At 40.8% G+C, this 20,460-nt stretch overlaps 1 protein-coding gene and 1 non-coding gene across 10 annotated transcripts in view; one reads left to right on the forward strand and one right to left on the reverse strand.

Moving 5' to 3' along the window:
* Window positions 1-20,460, forward strand: part of Luc7l1 (LUC7 pre-mRNA splicing factor like 1) — a 34,740-nt gene that overhangs the window by 5,728 nt on the left and 8,552 nt on the right. For 6 of the 9 annotated variants that reach the window (XM_087572848.1, XM_087572847.1, XM_087572853.1 and 3 more), the window contains 4 exon segments: window positions 149-247; window positions 9,433-9,543; window positions 10,669-10,812; window positions 18,117-18,293. In XM_087572848.1, coding sequence (XP_087428974.1) covers window positions 152-247; window positions 9,433-9,543; window positions 10,669-10,812; window positions 18,117-18,293 — 528 coding nt within the window. In that variant the 5' untranslated portion in view covers window positions 149-151. 9 annotated transcript variants of the gene reach the window in all.
* LOC120095468 (small nucleolar RNA U13) lies at window positions 5,907-6,008 on the reverse strand. The gene has a single exon (XR_015632515.1). It is a non-coding gene; the product is annotated as a small nucleolar RNA U13 (small nucleolar RNA).

Here is a 20,460-nt window from a genome sequence, read left to right on the forward strand (position 1 = left end):
CATATGCCATTACACTTGGTCCATTTCTTCATTTACTATCTATAAAACTATATTGCTTATTTCAGTGAAAGTTGAAATGCTAAATCATATTAATTACATGCTTTCTAAAATGGGCAGGTGCTAATGTGTAACTTTTGTTTCCCCACAGCGCATGGATTTAGGAGAATGTACCAAAATCCACGACTTGGCCCTTCGAGCAGATTATGAAATTGCAAGTAAAGAAAGAGACCTGTTTTTTGAATTAGATGTAAGAATTTTTTTTCTTTTGGATGTTGATTTATCAGTGCTGCAAAGTAGCAATTGCTATTGAGAGTAATGTTATGTTTTTAAGTTACAAAAATAATATGTACTTAACCAACTACTTTTAAGTTTTTTTTGTTTTTTTTTTTTTTTGAGGGGCCACTCAGATACTTTTAAGTTTTAATGCACAACAGGTGGTTCTCAACCTATTACTATATTGAATCTTATTTCATTGTTTGCTTGCTTGCTTCTTTCTCTCTCTCTCTCTCTCTCTCTCTCTTTCTTTCTTTCTTTCTTTCTTTCTTTCTTTCTTTCTTTCTCGGAGCTGAGGACTGAACCCAGGGCCTTGCGCTTTCTAGGCAAGCGCTCTACCACTGAGCTAAATCCCCAACCCCTGTTTGCTTTTTTTGTTTGTGTCTGGTATAGTCCATGCTGGTAGCACTTGGCTACATAGCCAATTATGATCTTGAACTCTTTTTTTTTTTTTAAAGATTTATTTATTTATATATATGAGTACACTGTAGCTGTCTTCAGACACACCAGAAGAGGGCATCAGATCCCATTACAGATGGTTGTGAGCCACCATGTGGTTGCTGGGAATTGAACTCAGGTCCTCTGGAAGAGCAGTCAGTGCTCTTAATCACTGAGCCATCTCTCCAGCCCATGATCTTGAACTCTTCCCACTGAGTGGTAAAATTACAGCAGTGTGCCATCATGATAGATTTAGATACTGCTGGCAGTTGAACTGAAGGCCTCATGCATATTGGACAGCATTCTACCAATTAAACTGGATTCCCAGCCCCTGGAAAGTTTTAGGAGAAACTGTTACCTTGAGATATCAGGTCTCAAAAATGATAGGATTGAAGTCTCACTTTAAGGACTGTATCTCTTGGATGTACTAAACTGAAATGACAATATACTTATTCATTCTTTTATTTTTTTTATTTTTATTTTTTTATTTATTTTTTTATTTTTTTATTTTTTTCCACGTGGAGAGGTTTAATGAGAGAAGAAGAGGAGAGGAGAGGAAAGGCCGGCCATGAGCACGTGGAGGGAAGGGGTGGGGGTAGAGAGAAAGGACAGGGAAGAGAGGAAGAGCAGGGAAGAGAAGAGAACAAAGAGTTATTTTTATTTTTATTATTATTATTATTATTATTATTATTATTATTATTTTTTTTTTTTTTGGTTCTTTTTTTTTTTCGGAGCTGGGGACCGAACCCAGGACTTTGCGCTTCCTAGGCAAGCGCTCTACCACTGAGCTAAATCCCCAACCCCTCATTTATTTTTAAATGGGCTTTTGTCAGCTTGTATGTCCTAACCATCTGTCTGTGTAGGGCCAGTGGAGGCCCAAAATCGGTTTTGGGTTTCTTGGAACTGAAATTAAGATGGTTGTGAGCTACCTTGTAGGTGCAAGAGACAGAGCCTAGGTCCTCTCTGGAAGAGTATCCGATGTTCTTAACCCTTAAGGTGCCTCTCCAGTCTCTTTTTTTTTTAAAGATTTATTTATTTATTTTTATATGAGCATTACAGATGGTTGTGAGCCACCATGTGGTTGCTGGGAATTGAACTCAGGACCTCTGGAAGAGCAGTCAGTGCTCTTAACCACTGAGCCATCTCTCCAGCCCGCCTCTCCAGTCTCTTAATTTTTATATATTAGCTTTATTTATTTACTTTTATGTATGTGGATGTTTTATTTAAATATATATTATGTACCATGTATGTACTTTGAAGCCTTTGAAGACTAGAAGAGGGCATTGAATTCCCTGGACTGGAGTTAACAGCTAGTTTTAAGCTACCCAGTATGGGGTGGGTGGGTGGGTGGGTGGTTGTGTGTGTGTGTGTGTGTGTGTGTGTGTGTGTGTGTGTGTGTGTGTGTGTGCGCGCGCACGCGCGCGCGCATGCGCGTGGGCAAACTAAAAACAAATTGTATTTTCCAAAAATTTTTAGTTTAATTTTTTGTTTCATCTTATTTTTAGCGAGGGTTTCACTATATAATTTTGTTTTGCCTAGAACTCATATAGACCCAGGTTGGTCGTAAGTTCACAGAGCTCACCTACCTCTGCCTCTTTTTTTCTTTTTTTTCGTAGCTGGGGACTGAACCCAGGTCCTTGGGCTTGCTAGGCAAGCGCTCTATCACTGAGCTAAATCCCCAACCCCACCTACCTCTGCCTCTTGAATACCAGTTTTAAAGGTATACAGTGTCACACACCCAGGTTCTATTTCTATTTTTATTAATGTGGATGCCTGTTGGCCTTCTAGAGAAGATGGCTTTCCAGGCAGCTAGGAGGAGGGTCCCAAAGCTCACCCCCAAAGTGACACACATCCTCCAACAAGGCTACACCTCCTAATAGTGCCACTCCCTGGGCCAAGCATATTCAAACCACCACACATCCATTTTCTGTTCCTGGCACTTAATGGAGAGCTCTTCTCCCAATCCCTTGGATGCATTGATACATTTATTTGTGTAAGAATTCAAGGTGGCAGGTCAGACATTTTATCTGTGAAAGAGTTTGGGGTGGGGGCTGGAGAGATGGCTCAGTGGTTAAGCGCACTGACTGTTCTTCCAGAGGTCCTGAGTTCAATTCCCAGCAACCACATGGTGGCTCACAACCATCTGTAATGGGATCCGATGCAGCTGAAAACAGCTACAGTGTACTCATACACATAAAATAAATAAATCTTTAAAAAAAAAGAGTTTGGAGTGGGGCGGTGTGGTGAAATTTTTTGTATTATGTACATGGATGGACTATTTCCTTTTTACATAACAGCCTTTCTCTTGAGATTTTTAATGTAGCTCAGTTTGGTCTCAAACTTGATGTATAGCTAAGTTTTCATCGTTTTCTCTCTGCTTCCCACCACACTGGGGTTATGTCATGATTGGGATCAAATCCAGGGCTTTGTACCTAGTAGGCAAGCATTCTACATATTGGATCACCGCCCAAGCTGGTATTGATTAGTTTTTTTCTTTTTTCTTTTTCTTTTTCGGAGCTGGGGACCGAACTCAGGGCCTTGCGCATGCTAAGCAAGCACTCTACCACTGAGCTAAATCCCCAACCCCTAGTTTTTTAAATATTTTATGTATTTATGTTTGAGACATCGTCTCACTATAGCCCTGGTTGGCCCTCAACTCAGATTCTCCTGTCTCTGCTAGGATTAAAAGTACGTTCCAGCAGGCTCAGTAATTTTTATTTTTGGTTTTAGTTATTTGAAGCAGGGTTTTTCTGTGTAGCCCTTGGTGGCCTTGAACTCAAATTTTGTTTCTAGAGTGTTGGAATTCAAGGCATATGCCACTGCCTGTCCTGGAACTTGATATGTAGACCAGGTTGGCTTCCAACTCACAGAGATTGGAATGCTGAGATCAAAGGCTTGAGACGCCAAACTTCCTATTTCCTTTTTACTTTGCTTAGCAAAAATTTTTTTTTTTTTAGTTTTGAGATTTATTTTGGGGCCTAGAGACATGATTGTTCTAGAGGACCTGACTTTATTTCCCCAGCAACTCACAGGGTGACCCAACAACTGTTTTCAACCCCAATCCCAGGGGATCTCACACTGTCTTTGACTTTCGACAGCATTGCATACATGGTGTATATACATGGACATACGTGCAGGTAGAACATCCATAAAAATTTTGTTTTAATTTAGTTTTGAGGTGGGGATTACAGGTGTGTACTACTGGGGTTGGGGATTTAGCTCAGTGGTAGAGCGCTTGCCTAGCAAGCACAAGGCCCTGGGTTTGGTCCCCAGCTCTGAAAAAAAAAAAAGAAAAAAAAAAACTAAAAAAAAAAAACAGGTGTGTACTACTATCCCAAGACCCCCCGACTACTTTTTTTGAGACTGTGTCTCTTTATGTAATATAGTTCTGGTTCTCCTAGAACTCTCTTAAGTAGACCAGGTTGTCCTCAAATTCACAGAAACCCACCTGCTTTTCCTCCTGAGTGCTGGGATTAAAGGCATGCACCACCACTCTTGGCCATACCAAGGTTTTGAGGGGTTTTTGTGTGTTTGTTTGTTTTTTAATGTGCATTGGTGTTTTTTGCTTACATGTAATTTCTCTGTGAGAATGTCAGGTCTCTCACACAGGGAAACCTCAAGCATGCGGACCTGAGTTGAACTCCAGAATCTGTTTTAGTTCCTCAAGAAATTTCCTTTTCCCTAAGTGTGGTATTTAGACTGAAGCCAGCTTGAAGATAGTTCATTTTGCTTAAAGGTATCGTCTTATCTCCTTGTCTTTTGCAAAGGGACTGGTGGCTGTTTGATTAATATATGACTGGTGCCTATTAGCATTCCAAGGTTTATGTTAGCTTCTAGGCTTCCTCAGTCCTAACTCATAAACCTGACCTCTAGAACTGGAGGTGTGAACAGTTGTCAGCTGCCAAGTCATGGTGCTGAGAATTGAATCCAAGTCCTTTGGAAGAATACCCAGTGCCATTAACCAGTGAACCATCTCTCCAGCCTCACACCAAGCTTTTTTAACAGAAGTGCTAGGGATTAAACTCAGATTTCCATACTTAACCTAGCCATCTCCCCAACCTTTTGAGTTGGTATTTTAATGAGTTTTACTGTCAGTCAGTTCAGCATCAAGGTCAAAATCTTGCCCGAGTGATAGGATTATAGGCATGTACCACCAAGTATGCGCCCTGAGTAGATCTATGACTTTAGGAACTGGTCTTTTATGAATTTAAAATGGTCACTTCTGGGCTGGAGAGATGGCTCAGTGGTTAAGAGCACCCGACTGCTCTTCCAGAGGTCATGAGTTCAATTCCCAGCAACCACATGGTGGCTTACAACCATCTGTAAAGAGATCCAATGCCCTCTTCTGGTGTATCTGAAGACAGCTACAGTGTACTTATATATAATAAATAAATAAATAAATAAATAAATAAATAAATAAATAAATAAATAAAATGGTCACTTCTAAAGAACTGTTAAAACTTATTTAGCATGGTCTAGAGGTAAGGTATGCTTAGCTGTAGAGTATTTTCCTAACTTGTGGAGGGTCCTGGAGAATTTCATCTCCAGCACCCTCAAAAGAAATGGGGAAGGGGGGTTGGGGATTTAGCTCAGTGGTAGAGCGCTTGCCTAGCAAGCACAAGGCCCTGGGTTCGGTCCCCAGCTCCGAAAAAAAAAAAAAAGAAAAAAAAAAGGAGAAAAAAAAAAGAAATGGGGAAGGAAGAGTGAGAAGGAGGAAAGGAAATACTTGTGTGAGAAGTAAGAGACTTCATGAAATTTTTTTATGAGGTCATTTGGAATTAGTGAAGCAGCAAAAACTAAAGCATTTATTTATAGAAGGGATTAAGGTCTTTTGTGTTAAGAATGGTTTAATGGGGGCTGGAGAGATGGCTCAGTGGTTAAGAGCACTGACTGTTCTTCTAGAGGTCCTGAGTTCAAATCCCTGCAACCACATGGTAGCTCACAACCATCTATAATGAGATCTGATGCCTTCCTCTGGTGTGTCTGAAGACAGCTACAGTGTACTTATATATAATAATAAATCTTTGAAAAAAAAAAAGAATCGTTTAATGGGTCTGGAGAGATATTTCAGTTAGAGCACATACTTCTCTTGCAGAAAACTGGAGCTTGGTGCTTCATTCATGTAGGGTGGTTCACAACTGCCTATAACAACATCTCCAGGGGATCCATTGCTCTCCTGGATTCCTTTTTTCCCACGTCAGACGGGTAATGTGCCCGTCATAACAAGGTTTAGTGGGCTGCACATGTCCCGCAACGGCATGAACACCCAATCATCATGCTTTATGAACCGAAAGGATCGCTCTCCTGTATTCCTGAGTGCATATCCACATACAGACAAGAACATGTGTACATAATTAGAAAATAATATCTGTCTATTGGGCTGATGTAGAGCATAGAATTTGGTGATGATGTGAGTTGGGGTATTCTCAGTCCTGTCCTCCAGCTCAAACCCTTGCTCAGATTGCTTACAGTAACATGAACAGTACGGGCACAAAGCACTTTTATTTCTGTGTGTTTTTCTGCATGTGGGTATGTATATTTGTTCTGGCTGTAAAGACCAGGGACATCAGATCCCCTTGGAGTTGGAGTTACATGCAGTCGTGAGTCACCTGACAAACTCGGGTCTTCATTAAAAGAAGCATTGGTTTTTAACCACTGAGCCATCTCTCCAGTCCCACAAAACACTTTTTGGGTTCTCTTTATTGGTCATGTATTTCTAAATAAATTCATAGTTTCTCTAAAAACTGCAAACCTTCCTTTTCCTCTGGAGACAGCCAAAGCAGCAGGTTAATATTCCTGCTGTAAACATCTTTTTCTTTTTCTTTCTTTTTTTTTTTTCTTTTCTTTTTTCCGGAGCTGAGGACCCAGGGCCTCTACCACTGAGCTAAATCCCCAACCCCTGCTGTAAACATCTTGATTGATCTCTTTTTTAGCCATATTTCAGAGTAGTTCACAGAGGGGCATGTCATAATGTGAGACTCTGCTAGCCAATGTGGGGATGAAGTGGGATGGATGTTGCATTTATAGAAAATTTCTAGAATGATGTCATAGGTAGAGTCAAACATTGCATATAAGTTTTTATTATAAGTTCCCGAATTTATTTATGTTTGCTTGTTTATTTTTGGTTGTTGTTTGATACAAGGTCTTGCAATGTAATCTTGTCTGCCCTGATTCTTTTTTTTGGGGGGGGTTCTTTTTTTTTCGGAGCTGGGGACTGAACCCAGGGGCCTTGCGCTTCCTAGGCAAGCGCTCTACCACTGAGCTAAATCCCCAACCCGGGTGCCCTGATTCTTACTGTATAGACTAGTCTGGTCTTGAGCTCATAGATTTGCCTGCCTACAGCTAATCTCACACACACACACACACACACACACACACACACACACACACACACACACACCTTTTTTTTTCACTTTTGTTTTCTTGGAGACAGTGAGCTTCGTGTAGCTAAGGCTAGTTTCAAACTTTGTAGCCATGGTTTGACTCTTCCTCCCAAGTGTTGAGATTACAGACATTTGCCTAAATTCAAATAGATACTTTTCTACAAAAATACTATAGCTTAGAATCCCAGCACTCAGGAGGCTAAGGAAGAGGTTTGTTGTTTAATAAGGCTGGCATAGAAAAGTTCAGAGCTAGCCAGGTCACAGTGTAACCTTGTTATTGGATTATCGGGCAGGGTTAAATATGCCAAGATGCTCTTAGGAATTGGATCATTGTACCACCTTGTAGGACCATTGTAGACATTCTAGTAAATGGTCAATTGTGATTAGAACCTGAGTTTTACATTTAACTTTTTCTAGCCTTTAAATTTTCTGCCCTTATTTAGCCAAGCTACATCGGAAGCACTTTTAAAGGAGAGAAAAGGACAGCAAAATGGATCTGCATTTTAAAGAGCTGTCTACTGGAAGACACTCCAAGATCTGACACATGATGTTCTGCTCTTGTATTACCATTTAGTTTTTAGATTTTTAGACATTTGAGTTCATTGCCAATGGACTAAGAATCTGCTTAAGGTAAAGGCATTTGAATGATAAAGGCATGGCTCATTTTGGCTCCTGAGTGGGTCATTGGTTTGTGTAGGCATACAGTACAAAGTATAATGTAGGGATCACTACTTGAATGAGCTTGGGGGAAACTTTAGGATTGTGTTGGGGAACACCTTACTCTAGGTAAGGTGGCCAGCTCTTCATCTTTCCAGAAAGAAGTACAGCTTAACAAGGATCCTAACAAAACAGGCCAGATCTTCCCTTTCCTTGCCCTCTCTTTCTTCTGTCTCTCCTTCCCTCCCTTCCTTCCTGTTTTGACACAGTGTTTCTCTTTGTAACCCTGGCTGTCCTGGAACTGACTCTGTACACTGGGCTGGCCTAGAGCTCACAAAGACCTGCCTGCCTCCTCCTGGGATTAAAGGATTACCACTGCCCAGCTGTCTCTTAAGAGCTCCAGGAAACATATTCAATCTTAATACTCCCATACATTCTCTGCAAAGTCCTTATTAGCCACTGAACCACTTCTGAACTGCACATCCCCTCTATATGTGGAGCGCCTCTCTTTATCTCATACTAAAGCCCCAAATTAACCTCTAACTCATGATAACCCTGCTGTGTGCCTGTGGAGACGAGATGACAAGCTTGGCTGCTTTTCCATAGATGTGGGATTTTTGTTGTTGTTTGTTTTTATTTTTTAATTTATTATGCTATATACCTTTAAATATTTTACTTTTACATTTATTTATTACACACACTTGTGCAAATAGGTTCTCTCTTAACATCATGTGGGTTCCAACGACTGAACTTAGATTAATCAGGCTTGGTGCCTTTACCCACTAAGCTAGCTAGCTTTTCAGCTCCTAACCTTGTTATTTGAGACAGGATCTCTCATTAGCCTGGGATGTACCAAGTAGATCAGCCTGGTTAGTTGGGAAGCCCAGGAGATCCTCCTATCTCCACCTATCCAATGCTGGGATGATAAAGGCTTTCTTTTTCTGCCATGTGTGTACTTTTGAGGGAGTGAATTCAGGTCCTTATGTTTGCACAGCTAACAGTTGACTACCCAAGCAATTCCCTTAGTTCACTTGGTAATGATACAGAGAGTAGGGAATCCTTCTACAAGTTTGGAAATAAGTAAATCAGATAGCCATTTGGTCTGACAAAGCAATCATAATAAATTGGTAAGCAGAACATCAGCTTATGCTGTCAGTACAAATGCCAGTAGCAGAGATAGGAATTGGAATTACTTTTTATGAGACTAGATCTCATATGTAACCCTGGCTGGCCAGAACTCACAGAGATGGGCCCACCTAATGTATATAGGGTGTTTGAGGCCCACAAGGCTTATGTAGTATGACCTTATCTCAAAACAGTAACAGTGAAACAAATAAATACGGACTCGTGTTCCTATTATACACATGGGTGGTTAGACTATGCAGTGTTGGCAGAATACAGTGTGCATACCTACCATCCAGCACTTTGGAGGCTAAGATAAGATTGTGAGTTCAAGGCCAATCTAGAATACATACCAACTTTTGGGGCAGCCTGGTCTATGAGGCTTTGTCAGGGGAAACTGGTCTGGAGATATAATTTAGTAAGGTGCTTTCCTAGTGCATTCATGGTCTTGGGTTTAATCTCTAGCACTTCTCTTCTCAAATAAAAGCCAGAGCAATGGCAAAAAAAAAAAAAAAAACTATGTAGTATTGATCTTAACTTTCTGCTTTTCCCAAACTAGGCTATGGATCACTTAGAGTCCTTCATTGCAGAGTGTGATCGGAGAACTGAACTTGCTAAGAAGCGGCTGGCTGAAACACAGGAGGAAATAAGTGCAGAAGTTTCTGCCAAGGTATATTAAGTAACTGCTATAACTCAGCTTATTGTCTTGCCCTCACACTAGGTGAGGATTCTGGATGGTGCTTTCCATCTTGTTGGTTTTCATTGGAGACAGGGTCTGTAATCAAGCATTTGTGTGCCAAGGGAACCTGTATGCCTCCCTGCCTGACTCTTTTTTTCTTTTTCTTTTTTCTTTTTTTTTTTTTTTTTTCGGAGCTGGGGACCGAACCCAGGGCCTTGCGCTTGCTAGGCATGCACTCTACCACTGAGCTAAATCCCCAACCCTCTTTTTTTCATTATTTTTGAGACAATGTCTAATGAAGTAGATTAGGCCAACCTTGAATTTACAGAGATCTGCCTGCCTCTTGAGTACTATGATTAAAGGCATGCAGATCTAATTAAAATTTCTTAGGCTATAAGCAGTTACTAATTTAGAAAAGATGCTATTTTGCTGATAAATCCTAGTAATTGGCTATTTTGCATGGAGCCTAAGTTTGTATGTTAAACTTGGACATTTTACTACCCATACCCAGAAGACACAAGATATGCAGATAGTTTTATCTTCTAAAGTGTCACTTTTGAGATGATCTGTGTGCCATTGCAAAACAAAAACAGCATGCAGTGGAACATGTTGCTATACTTGGAGTCTGGTGTACTGACAGTAAGGATGTCATAGTTTTGTTGTGGCACAGGGCCATTTATGGTTCCAGCTAGCCTTGAATCAGCTATGTGATAGTGATCTTGAACTCAAGATACTCCCATCCCAACCCTCCTTCAACCTCCATCTAAATATTGAATCATAAGCCATCTAAAGTAAGTTTGGATTGTAAGGGCTTTTTTTTTTTTAAGATTTATTTATTCATTTATTATATATAAGTACACTGTAGCTATCTTCAGATACACCAGAAGAGGGAATCGGATCTGTTTACAGATGGTTGTGAGCCACCATGTGGTTGCTGGGAATTGAACTCATGACCTTTGGAAGAGCAGTCGGGTGCTCTTAAACGCTGAGCCCCCCCCCCCTTTTTTTTTTTTTTTTTTTTTTAAATTTTCAGAGGAATAGGCCAGACATACAGCAAGAAAAAGTGATACTTGGTTCTTTTGTATTGATACTTGGTGTCTGATTCTCTGTCTTCAGGCAGAAAAAGTACATGAATTAAATGAAGAAATAGGAAAACTTCTTGCTAAAGCTGAGCAGTTAGGAGCTGAAGGAAATGTGGATGAATCCCAGAAGATTCTTATGGAAGTGGAGAAGGTTCGCTCAAAGAAAAAAGAAGCAGAGGTTGGTGATTGTAGATTTTGAGACATGGTTTCTTTATATAATCCTGGTTGTCCTAAAACTTGCTGTGTAGACCAGGCTGGTCTTACAGAGACCAGCTTCTTTCTCCCATGTGCTGGAATTAAAGACTTGCACCACTATGCTTGGCTCTCTGTGTGTGAATATGTGTGTGTATGCATGAATGTATGAGTGTTTCTCTATTTTGTTTGTTTTTCTTTTCTTTTTTTTTTTTTTTACACCTCCAACCCCCTTGTATTTTTTCTAAACAGGGTTTTTCAGTGTAGCCTTTGTTGTTCTAAAGTCACTAAACCAGACTGGCCTCAAACGCAGATCTGTTTGTTTCTGCCTCCTTAGTGCTGAGATAAAGGCATGCACCACCACCACCACCACCTGGCTGTTTGTTTGTTTATTTATGCATATTTTTATTTTGCCTACATGTATGTGTATCATGTGCTTGTATGTCTGGTTCTCCCAGGAGACCAAACGACTCTGGAACTGGAGTTAATTTTTTGGTTTTGAACTTGTCATGTGAGTGCTGGGAACCAAACTTAAGTCCTCTGGAGTAGCAGCAGTCATTCTGAGCCATCTTTCCAGCTCTACTGTTTTGATTTTTGAAATATGGTCTGTCTTTATTGCCCTGGCTCATCTGTAATGTAAGATAATCCCTCTACCTGGGCTTCCCAATTATAGGTATCGGCCATTATTATTCCAGGTAAGAAATGTCTTAAGATAAGGGAAGTATAGTATTCAGTCACAGTGGACACACTTGTGATCCCAGTTCTTGGGGTGGGGGTGGGCTAGGAGGATTAGGAATTCAAAACCAGCCTTGGCTACATAGTAAGTTTGAGGCCAGTCTGGGCTGCTTGAGTTTCTACCTCAAAACAAGAAGAAAAATGGCATTAGGGGAATGATACTAATATAACAGATTAGTGTCTTTGGGCCAGTGCTAGGCCATTTCTATATTTTTATTTCAAATAATAATCTTTATAACTTAATTAAATAAATAAATAAAACTTGGTCACAAGTTTTCAGAAAATTTAAGGTTGGGTCAGAAACTTCCAAATGATTACCTAAAGTGCCCTGTTATCAGCATCCCCCAACCACAATGGTATGTTACCATTAGTATACCCACATTTAGACATCATTGTCACTCCAAATGTCATAGTTTACATTAATCATGGTATTTTATATTCTGTGAATTTTAGAAAGTGTATTAAAGGACATGTATCCATCTTTTATATAGCTTACATTTGCTCCTAAAACTCTTTTGATCCACCTGATTGGGGGTGGGGGTGTTTGAAAGGGGATGAGCATGGCTGCCTATGACCAGGATACCTGGAGGAATTGCCCTCACCCCACCTTTGCTTTCCTTCTGTTCTCCCTCTCTGTTGTAATTCTTGCCCCCAAAAATAAGTCCTTTATTTCTGTAAGTTCTTTATTTCTGTAGTGGTGTAGAATGAAGCCATTAGATAGTCTTGTTAAACCCAGTATTGTTGATTTTATTTCTTTTTATTACATGTTATTTTGTGTATACAAGTGCATATGCAATCGTAGGTGCTGAGGTCAGAGGGCAGCATTCAGAGTCAATTTTCTTTTCACCATGAAAAGTCCCAGAGATCACATTCAAGTTGTTACATTTGACAGGCCTGTTCTGCTGTTTGAGTCTCTTCCAGTGGTATAGAAACTGGGGGTGAGGGAGAGGCTTATAGTACTGTGCTGAAAGAGCAGGTGATCCTCAGTAATGATGTCAATTACTAGAGTGTTTGTAGAGGTTTTTCATTAATGTGTGTAGTGCTTTGGTTTGAACCTATGGCCTTATGCATGCTAGGGAAATGTTCTGTGTACTGATAAGTTTTCTGTCATTTTTTGTCACACTTTAGAGTCATCTGGGAAGAAGGCACCTCATTTGAGGAAATGTTTCCATCCGAATGGTGTGCAGGATATTTTTCTCTATCATTGTACTATATTTTCCCAGCCCTTAAAAGAATGACTGCCTGTTGGTTATTTTTGTGAGGTTGGGATGACCCTATGGCCTGTACATGCTTCCTAAGCACTCTGCCACTCTGCTCCATCATCAGCACCACCCAGAAACATCATCTCTAATTCTGTTAGTTTCATAATCATTCAGTTGTAAGAAATATGAGTTAGTGAGAGTTTCAATAGATAAGTAACACCTGCTGGAGAAGCCTGGTGACTTGGGTTAGAGTCTTGGACTGTGTGGTAAAGAGAGAACTGACTTCTGAATGTTTTCTTCCCATGACACAAATCTGTGCAATCATACACACACATAGCCCCGAATTAAAAGGAAAAAAAATTAAGAAATAGGGGCTGGGGATTTAGCTCAGTGGTAGAGCGCTTACCTAGGAAGCGCAAGGTCCTGGGTTCGGTCCCCAGCTCCGAAAAAAAGAACAAAAAAAAATAAATAAATAAGAAATAATAGAGATCCTATTGTCCTTCTGTAGTCACAACTCCTTTTCTGATCTCTGATGATTAGGTGTGGTGTTCTCATTAGCTCTTCAGGGACATTTAGGGCTTCTGCGAGGAGTTTAATAATGATGATACAGAGACATCTGGCCTACTTGCCAAGGCAGTCCCTCAGCTACCCAGTTAGACCATTCCCTGCCCTGTCTGTTATGCTTCACTCTTCTGTCTCAGCTCCAGCTCTTTATCTGTCAAAAGCCACACTCCTTTTTTTTCATTAATTAATTAATTTAGTTTTTATTGGATTTTTTTTAAATTTACATTTCAAATGTTATTCCCTTTCCCTGTTTCCCAGACATAAGCCCCCATCCCATCCCCCTCCCTTTCTTCTATAACTCACCCCCCCCCCCCCGCCTTCCCCTGGGAGTCCAACCTTGGCAGGACCAAGGGCTTCTCCTTCCATTGGTGCCCAACAAGGCCATCCTCTGCTACATATGCAGTTGGAGACATGGGTCAGTCCATGTATATAGTCTTTGGGTAGTGGTTTAATCCCTGGTTGGTTGGCCTTGTTGTTGTTATGGGGTTGGAAGCTGCTTCAGCTCTTTGAATCCTTTCTCTGATTCCTCCAATGGGGGTCCTGTTGTGCCACACTCCTTTCTTTTTCTTTTCTTTTTTTTTGGAGCTGGGGACCGAACCCAGGGCCTTGTGCTTGCTAGGCAAGCGCTCTACCACTGAGCTAAATCCCCAACCCCGCCACACTCCTTTCAACTCATTTCAACAACTCATTCTGAACCAGTCAGCACCAGGACTATGCCCCCTCCATATCTTAGAGTTGCCTTTTGGCCAGATTGGGAGCCCCTTGACCTTCCCCATGGCAGTTTGCTTTTTAACTTGATAATCTTAGAGAATCATGTTTTGGGGCAGGTGAGAGAGTGTGTACAAGAACAGGTATTGTGGGTTATAGAAATGACAATGCCATATATCCTGCCAGCATTTAACAATTGAGATTGCAGGGACACACCCACAGACAGTTGATTGATTATTTGTAGGGCAGATTACCCCAGCACTCTTCATTTCTGTAACTGATTTTTAAGCTAATGATAAGCTGGGCATAGCAGCCCATGACAGATATCCCAGTACTTGAGAGCCTGAGCCAGGGGAATCATGCATTTCAGGCCAGCCTGACCTAAATAATACGGATATTATCTTTTAATGTGTATGGGTATTCTGTTTCCTTACCACCTGCCTGAAGAGGCATGAAGAAGGCATTGGATACTCTGGAACTGAATGGTTGTGGATGCTAGGAGTCCAGCCTGGGTTTTCTGAAACAGCATCCACTGCTCTTAACCACAGAGCTATTTCACCCAGCCCTAAAAGGTAGCATTTAAGCATGTCTTTTGTCCCTCAGGAGAGGTTATAGGATCACATCAATTTATGAGTTCAACTTCTGCTTGGTCAACTTAACACAAAAATAATTTGTAGTCTGGGGGTGAAAGCATGTCCTTAATTCCAGCACTCTAGTGTAGCTGTTCTCAACCTGTGGGTTGTGACCCTCAAGGCGTTGTCAAATAACCCTTTCACTGGGGTCATAATGTGACCATCAGAAAACACAGGTATTTTCATTTTGACTCATAACAGTAGTAAAATTACAGTTGGTAAGTTAACAACAATACTAATTTTATGGCTAGGGGTACCACAACATGAACTATAATAAGGGTCACAGTATTAGGAATGTCGAGAACTGATCTAGAGCCAGAGGCAAGCTTATCTCTTAGAGTTCAAGGCCATCCAGGGACATATAGACCATGTCTTCAGGGGGAAATTTTTTTATTAATAAATGTTAGGCTAGAAAGATGGCTGGGTGGTTGAGAACACTGGCTGATCCTGTAGAGGATTGTGTTCAATTCTCGGCACCCACATGGCAGCCCATAACTGACAGTAACTCCTACTTCAGGGGATCAATGGCACCAGGTATTCATCTGGATGTATGTGTGGGTGCAGACAGAGTACCCATACACACAAAGAGAGAATCAGTGAACTGTGTTTGCCACATAAGTTTAACCTCTGATTATTGGAACCCATGGTTAAAGGGGAGAACCCAAGTTGTTCTCTAACCTAGCTTCCATAGTATAAACTTGGATCTTTTAGAATTGTCGAAGGTCTTTGGTTACTGAATATATAAATCTGTGCTAAGGTTTTGGGTTTTTTTGTTTTTTGTTTGTTTTTTTAAAGATTTATTTTATATATATGAGTACGTTGTTGCTGTCTTCAGACACCAGAAGAGAGCATCAGATCCCATTACAGATGGTTGTGAGCCACCATGTAGTTGTGGGAATTGAACCTCAGGATCACTGGAAAAGCAGTCAGTGTTCTTGACCACTGAGCCATCTCTCCAGCACCCTTGTTTTTTGTTTTGTTTTGTTTTTTAATATTTATTTAATACATGAGTGCTCTGCTACATGTACAGCTGACGTGTCAGAAGAGGGCATCAGATTCCTTTATAGATGGTCGTAAGCTACCACATGCTTGTTGGGAATTGAACTCAGACCTCTGGAAGAGCAGCCAATTCTCTTAATCTCTGAGCCATCTCACCAGTCCCTGTGTTGGCTAGTTTTATATCAACTTGACACTTCTGAGCAGAATAAAGGTCAATTGAGAAAATGCCTTCAGAAGATCAAGTTTTAAGAAGACAAACCTGTAGGGAAGCATGTTCTTAGTGATTATTGGGAGAGGGACTAGTCCACTGTGAGTAGGGACATCTATAGGCTGATGGTCCTGGGTTTTATAAAAAAGCGGGCTGAGCAAGCCAGTAAACAGCACTTCATGACTTGTATAGCTTCTGCCTCCGGGTCTTGGCTCTTACTTCCTTCAGTAATAGACTAAGATGTGGAAATGTGAACCAAATAAAAATAAGCCAGTTTTCTCCCCAACTTGCTTTTGGTCTTGTTTCAAATAGCAATAGTAAGCCTAATAAGACAAGATCTTACTTGGTTTAGTGCTACAGGCTTCCATTTCATCCACACAGAACAGTTAATGGTAGTTTCTCAATTTTTAGTGGGTACTTATATTAAATTGTTCTAAAGTAGTGCTTTGTTTTTTTTTTTTTTTTCTTTTTTCCTTTTTGTCGGAGCTGGGGCCGGAACCCAGGGCCTTGTGCTTGCTAGGCAAGCGCTCTACCACTGAGCTAAATCCCCAACCCCGTGCTTTGTTCTTAAATACCTGCTGTCACAGGGTTTTCTAGTTCATTACCTGGAAGAATTCCTGGGTACTGGTGTACATGGAGATGTTCTTTCTGTTTGTGTGTGCCCGTGTGTACACACTCACACATGCATGCACCTAGCCTGAGACAGTTAGATCTCAGGGAGTTCAAGATTATAGGGTTACTGGCTATCTATCTATATATGACCAGTCTTTTTTAAAAAAATAGGAATTTTTTTTTCTTTAGTACAGATTTTATGGCAGTGTTTTAACTGGAGTTTTAGTACCAGTTACAGTGTGTATGGTTTCTTTTTGGTTGTAGTTTGTTTTGAGGCAGAGTGAGAGATATTTATATATACATTTTAGTGTTTCTGGAGGATGCATTTTATATGTTGGTACTTTTCTCTTCAAGGAAAAAGTGCCAGTTTTAGCCTTGCACAGTAACTCTTAGACCTGCATTTGATATATCCTGGATATCAGGACACAGTCGCTTTGGCTGCTCTAGTACTTCTATGTGGAGGGCTATATGTATGTGAGTGTAGGTGGCTGGAATGGACTAGAGGCATTGGATCTCCCTTGAGTTGGAGTTACTGGTGGTTGTAAGCTGCCTAACACGAGTGCTGGGAATTGATCTATTTCGGATTTCAGGTCTTTTGCCTGAGCAGTATAGGTTGGTTTTTTTTTTTTTTTTTTTTTTTTTTTGAGATGTGGCTTTTCTGTGTAACAGCCCTGTGGCTGTCCTGGAACTCATGTTGTAGATCAGGCTGACCTCAAATTCACAAAGATCTACCTGCGTCTGCCTCCTGAGGTTAAAGGTGTCTATGACCACACCCAGGGAGCAGCATATATTCTTTTTTTTTTTTTTTTTTTTTTTTTGGTTCTTTTTTTTTTCGGAGCTGGGGACCGAACCCAGGGCCTTGCGCTTCCTAGGCAAGCGCTCTACCACTGAGCTAAATCCCCAGCCCCTTTTTTTCTTTTTTTTCTTTTTTCTTTTTTTCGGAGCTGGGGACCGAACCCAGGGCCTTCTGCTTGCTAGGCAAGCGCTCTACCACTGAGTTAAATCCCCAACCCCAGCAGCATATATTCTTGAGCAATCTCTCCAGCCCAACTTTGTGTTTTTCTTTCAAGTTAAAAAAATATGTATTTGGGTTTTTGCCTTTATAGATGTATCGTATTTAGTGTTCTCAGAAGCCAGAGAAAGCATCAGATCCTGTAACTGGAGTTAGAGATGATTGTTAGCCTCCGTGTGGCTGCTGGGAACCACCCCTGGGCCTCTGAGAGAGCAAATGCTCTGAACCACGTCTTCAGCCCCAATTTTTACTTAGTTTTAAATCCTTTTCTATTCTTATTCAGAAACTTATATTCTCAGAACAGTCCTTATCTGCATGTTTGAATTGTCTTTGTTTCTTTTGCTGAGACATACATAAATGTTGCGTGTTTTTTATTTTTCAAGACAGGGTTTCTCTGTGTAGCTGTTGACTGTCCTGGAGCTCAGAGAACTACCTGCCTCTAAATGTTAGTTTAAAAAAAAAAAACAACAGTGGAATTGAAATTTACAACATACCTAAAGCTCAACAATCCAATTTCAATATATAGTAAAAAGTTGCCTATTTTTCAGGTTTTTCTATTTGGGGGATCTGTGCATAGTTGCAGTTTTCAAATGCCTCATCTTTATTTTCCCCTCATAGGAAGAATACAGAAATTCCATGCCTGCATCCAGTTTTCAACAGCAAAAACTCCGTGTTTGCGAGGTTTGTTCAGCTTATCTTGGTCTCCATGACAATGACCGTCGTCTTGCAGACCACTTCGGAGGCAAATTACACTTGGGGTTCATTCAGATCCGAGAGAAGCTTGATCAGTTGAGGGTATGTTAATATATTCTGTTTCTGGAGAACTCTTTGGAGTCTTGTAGTCACCTTTAGCTTCTTTAATAAAAAAAAATATATTTGTATTCTTTAAGTTGAATTTGAACATGTTTCTGTTGTTTTGTTTGTTTTGCTGTTTGTTTGGGGTTATTAACTTTGTGTGTGTGTGTGTGTGTGTGTGTGTGTGTGTGTGTGTGTGTGTGTGTGTGTGTGTAAATATCAGATCCCCTGAAACTGGAGTTATAGTTATGAGCTGCCATGTAGGTTCTGGGAATTGAACCCTGGCCCTGGTCCTCTCTGGAAGAACAGCTGGTGGTCTTAACCATTGAGCCGTCTCTCTAGCCCCCTTATTTAGTGTTTTTGAGATAGGGTTTCTCTGTATCTCTTGCTGTCCTGGAACTTACTCTGTAGACCAGGCTGGCCTCAAACTCAGAGATCTGCCTGCTTCTGCCTCCTGAGTGCTGCAAATAAAGGTGTGGATCACAACTGCCTGACATATTTCTGGGTTTAAAAAAAAAGTGTCATTTTATGTGTGTGAGAAATGATTTGTCTGCATGTATATATCTGGGTAGCATGTTCTTGCAGTGCCTTTGGAGGCCAGAAGAAGGCAGTGGATCCCCTTGAGTTAGAGCCAGGTTTTATTCACCATGTGTGTTCTAAGTTTCTTGGGTCCTGTGGCAGAGCAACTTAACTGCTAAGCTGTCTGTCTAGTCCCATTCTTTCCTTCATGTTCGTTCTCTCTCTCTCTCTCTCTCTCTCTCTCTCTCTCTCTCTCTGTGCGTGTGTGTGTGTGTGTGTGTGTGTATGTGTGTATGTGTATATGTGTGTCTCTGTCTCTCTCCTCTTCCCTTTTTTTTTAATTGTGGTTAGATATAGCCAGAGCCTCCTGCCTGCGAGTGCTCTATCACTGAACTAAATCCCAAGGTAACGTTCTTTTTGATAAGTTGAATTATCAGGCTTCAAAATGATCATGCTTCCACTACTTATTACATGTAATTGAACTGTGATAAGGTATAAAGTCAACTCTACCTCTCTATTCATGAAGTGGGAAAACATGATATGTGGTACCCGAATGCAAAATGTAGAATGCTCTAATATTTCCTAGTCACTGTTGGGAGCCTTGTATGTTCCCAAAGCAGACCTACTTATTTAGGCAACAGGGAAAACTGTAATTCCAGGAAGTTTCCTAACATGCAATAGGGAGCTTGGAGCTTGAGGGACTGGCACTGAGAGTGTCCTCCACACACTTTGCTGAGGTCTAATGAGGTGTCTAAGTAAAGGCACAGAACACTGCTTCAGTCCCCCAGACCCACGAAGGAGAGAGCTTACTCACAGGGGCTGTCCTTTGACTTTCGTATACCCTAAATTTGATTTTTTTGTTTGTTTGAGGCAGGGTTTCTCTGTGTAGCCCTTGTTGTAGAATTCCCGTTGTAGACCAGGCTGGCCTCAAAATTCACAGAGATCTGTCTATCTTTGCCTCTGGAGTACTGGGTTTAAAGGTGCCTGGCAGTAACTCTGATTTTAAAAACATTTTGCTGGGGTTAAGAATGTAACTCAGGGGCTGGAGAGATGGCTCAGTGGTTAAGAACACTGACTGCTCTCCCAGAGGTCCTGAGTTCAAATCCCAGCAACCACATGGTGGCTCACAACCATCTGTAATGGGATCTGATGCCCTCTTCTGGTGTGTCTGGACAGTCATAATGTACTTATATATAGTAAATCAACCAATCTTTAAAAACAAAAAGAATTTAACTCAGTTGAAACTCTGGATTTGATCAGTATCACATAAAATAGGTGTGCTTTAAAATCTTGATGTTGAAGAAATAGAGGCAAGAAGGTCAGAATTTTAAAGTTATCTTCAGGGATCTGGCCAGTTTTGTTGAGACCTTGCCTCAACAAAAATAATTGCTTCTGTCTTCCCAATAGCATTTTAACATTCTACATTAGATTATCTTCATGGGTATGAGTTTGGCTTGCTGGTCATGTGAAATGGTAGATGATGATAGGACTTGGAAAGGAAGTCATGTCATACCCATGGGTCTGTTCCAGCCAGACCTGCTTTAGGGAAGTGTGAAAGGGATTTGGAGCTGACTGTGTTGTACACCTAGCTCAGATGAAGGACTCTATTGGAAGTGTAGAGTTTGGGGTGCTAGATGAGACAGCTCAC

Source organism: Rattus norvegicus, chromosome 10 (genome assembly GCF_021556685.1).
Source record: "Rattus norvegicus strain SHRSP/BbbUtx chromosome 10, alternate assembly SHRSP_T2T, whole genome shotgun sequence".
In the NCBI taxonomy this organism is placed as follows: Eukaryota; Metazoa; Chordata; class Mammalia; order Rodentia; family Muridae; genus Rattus; species Rattus norvegicus.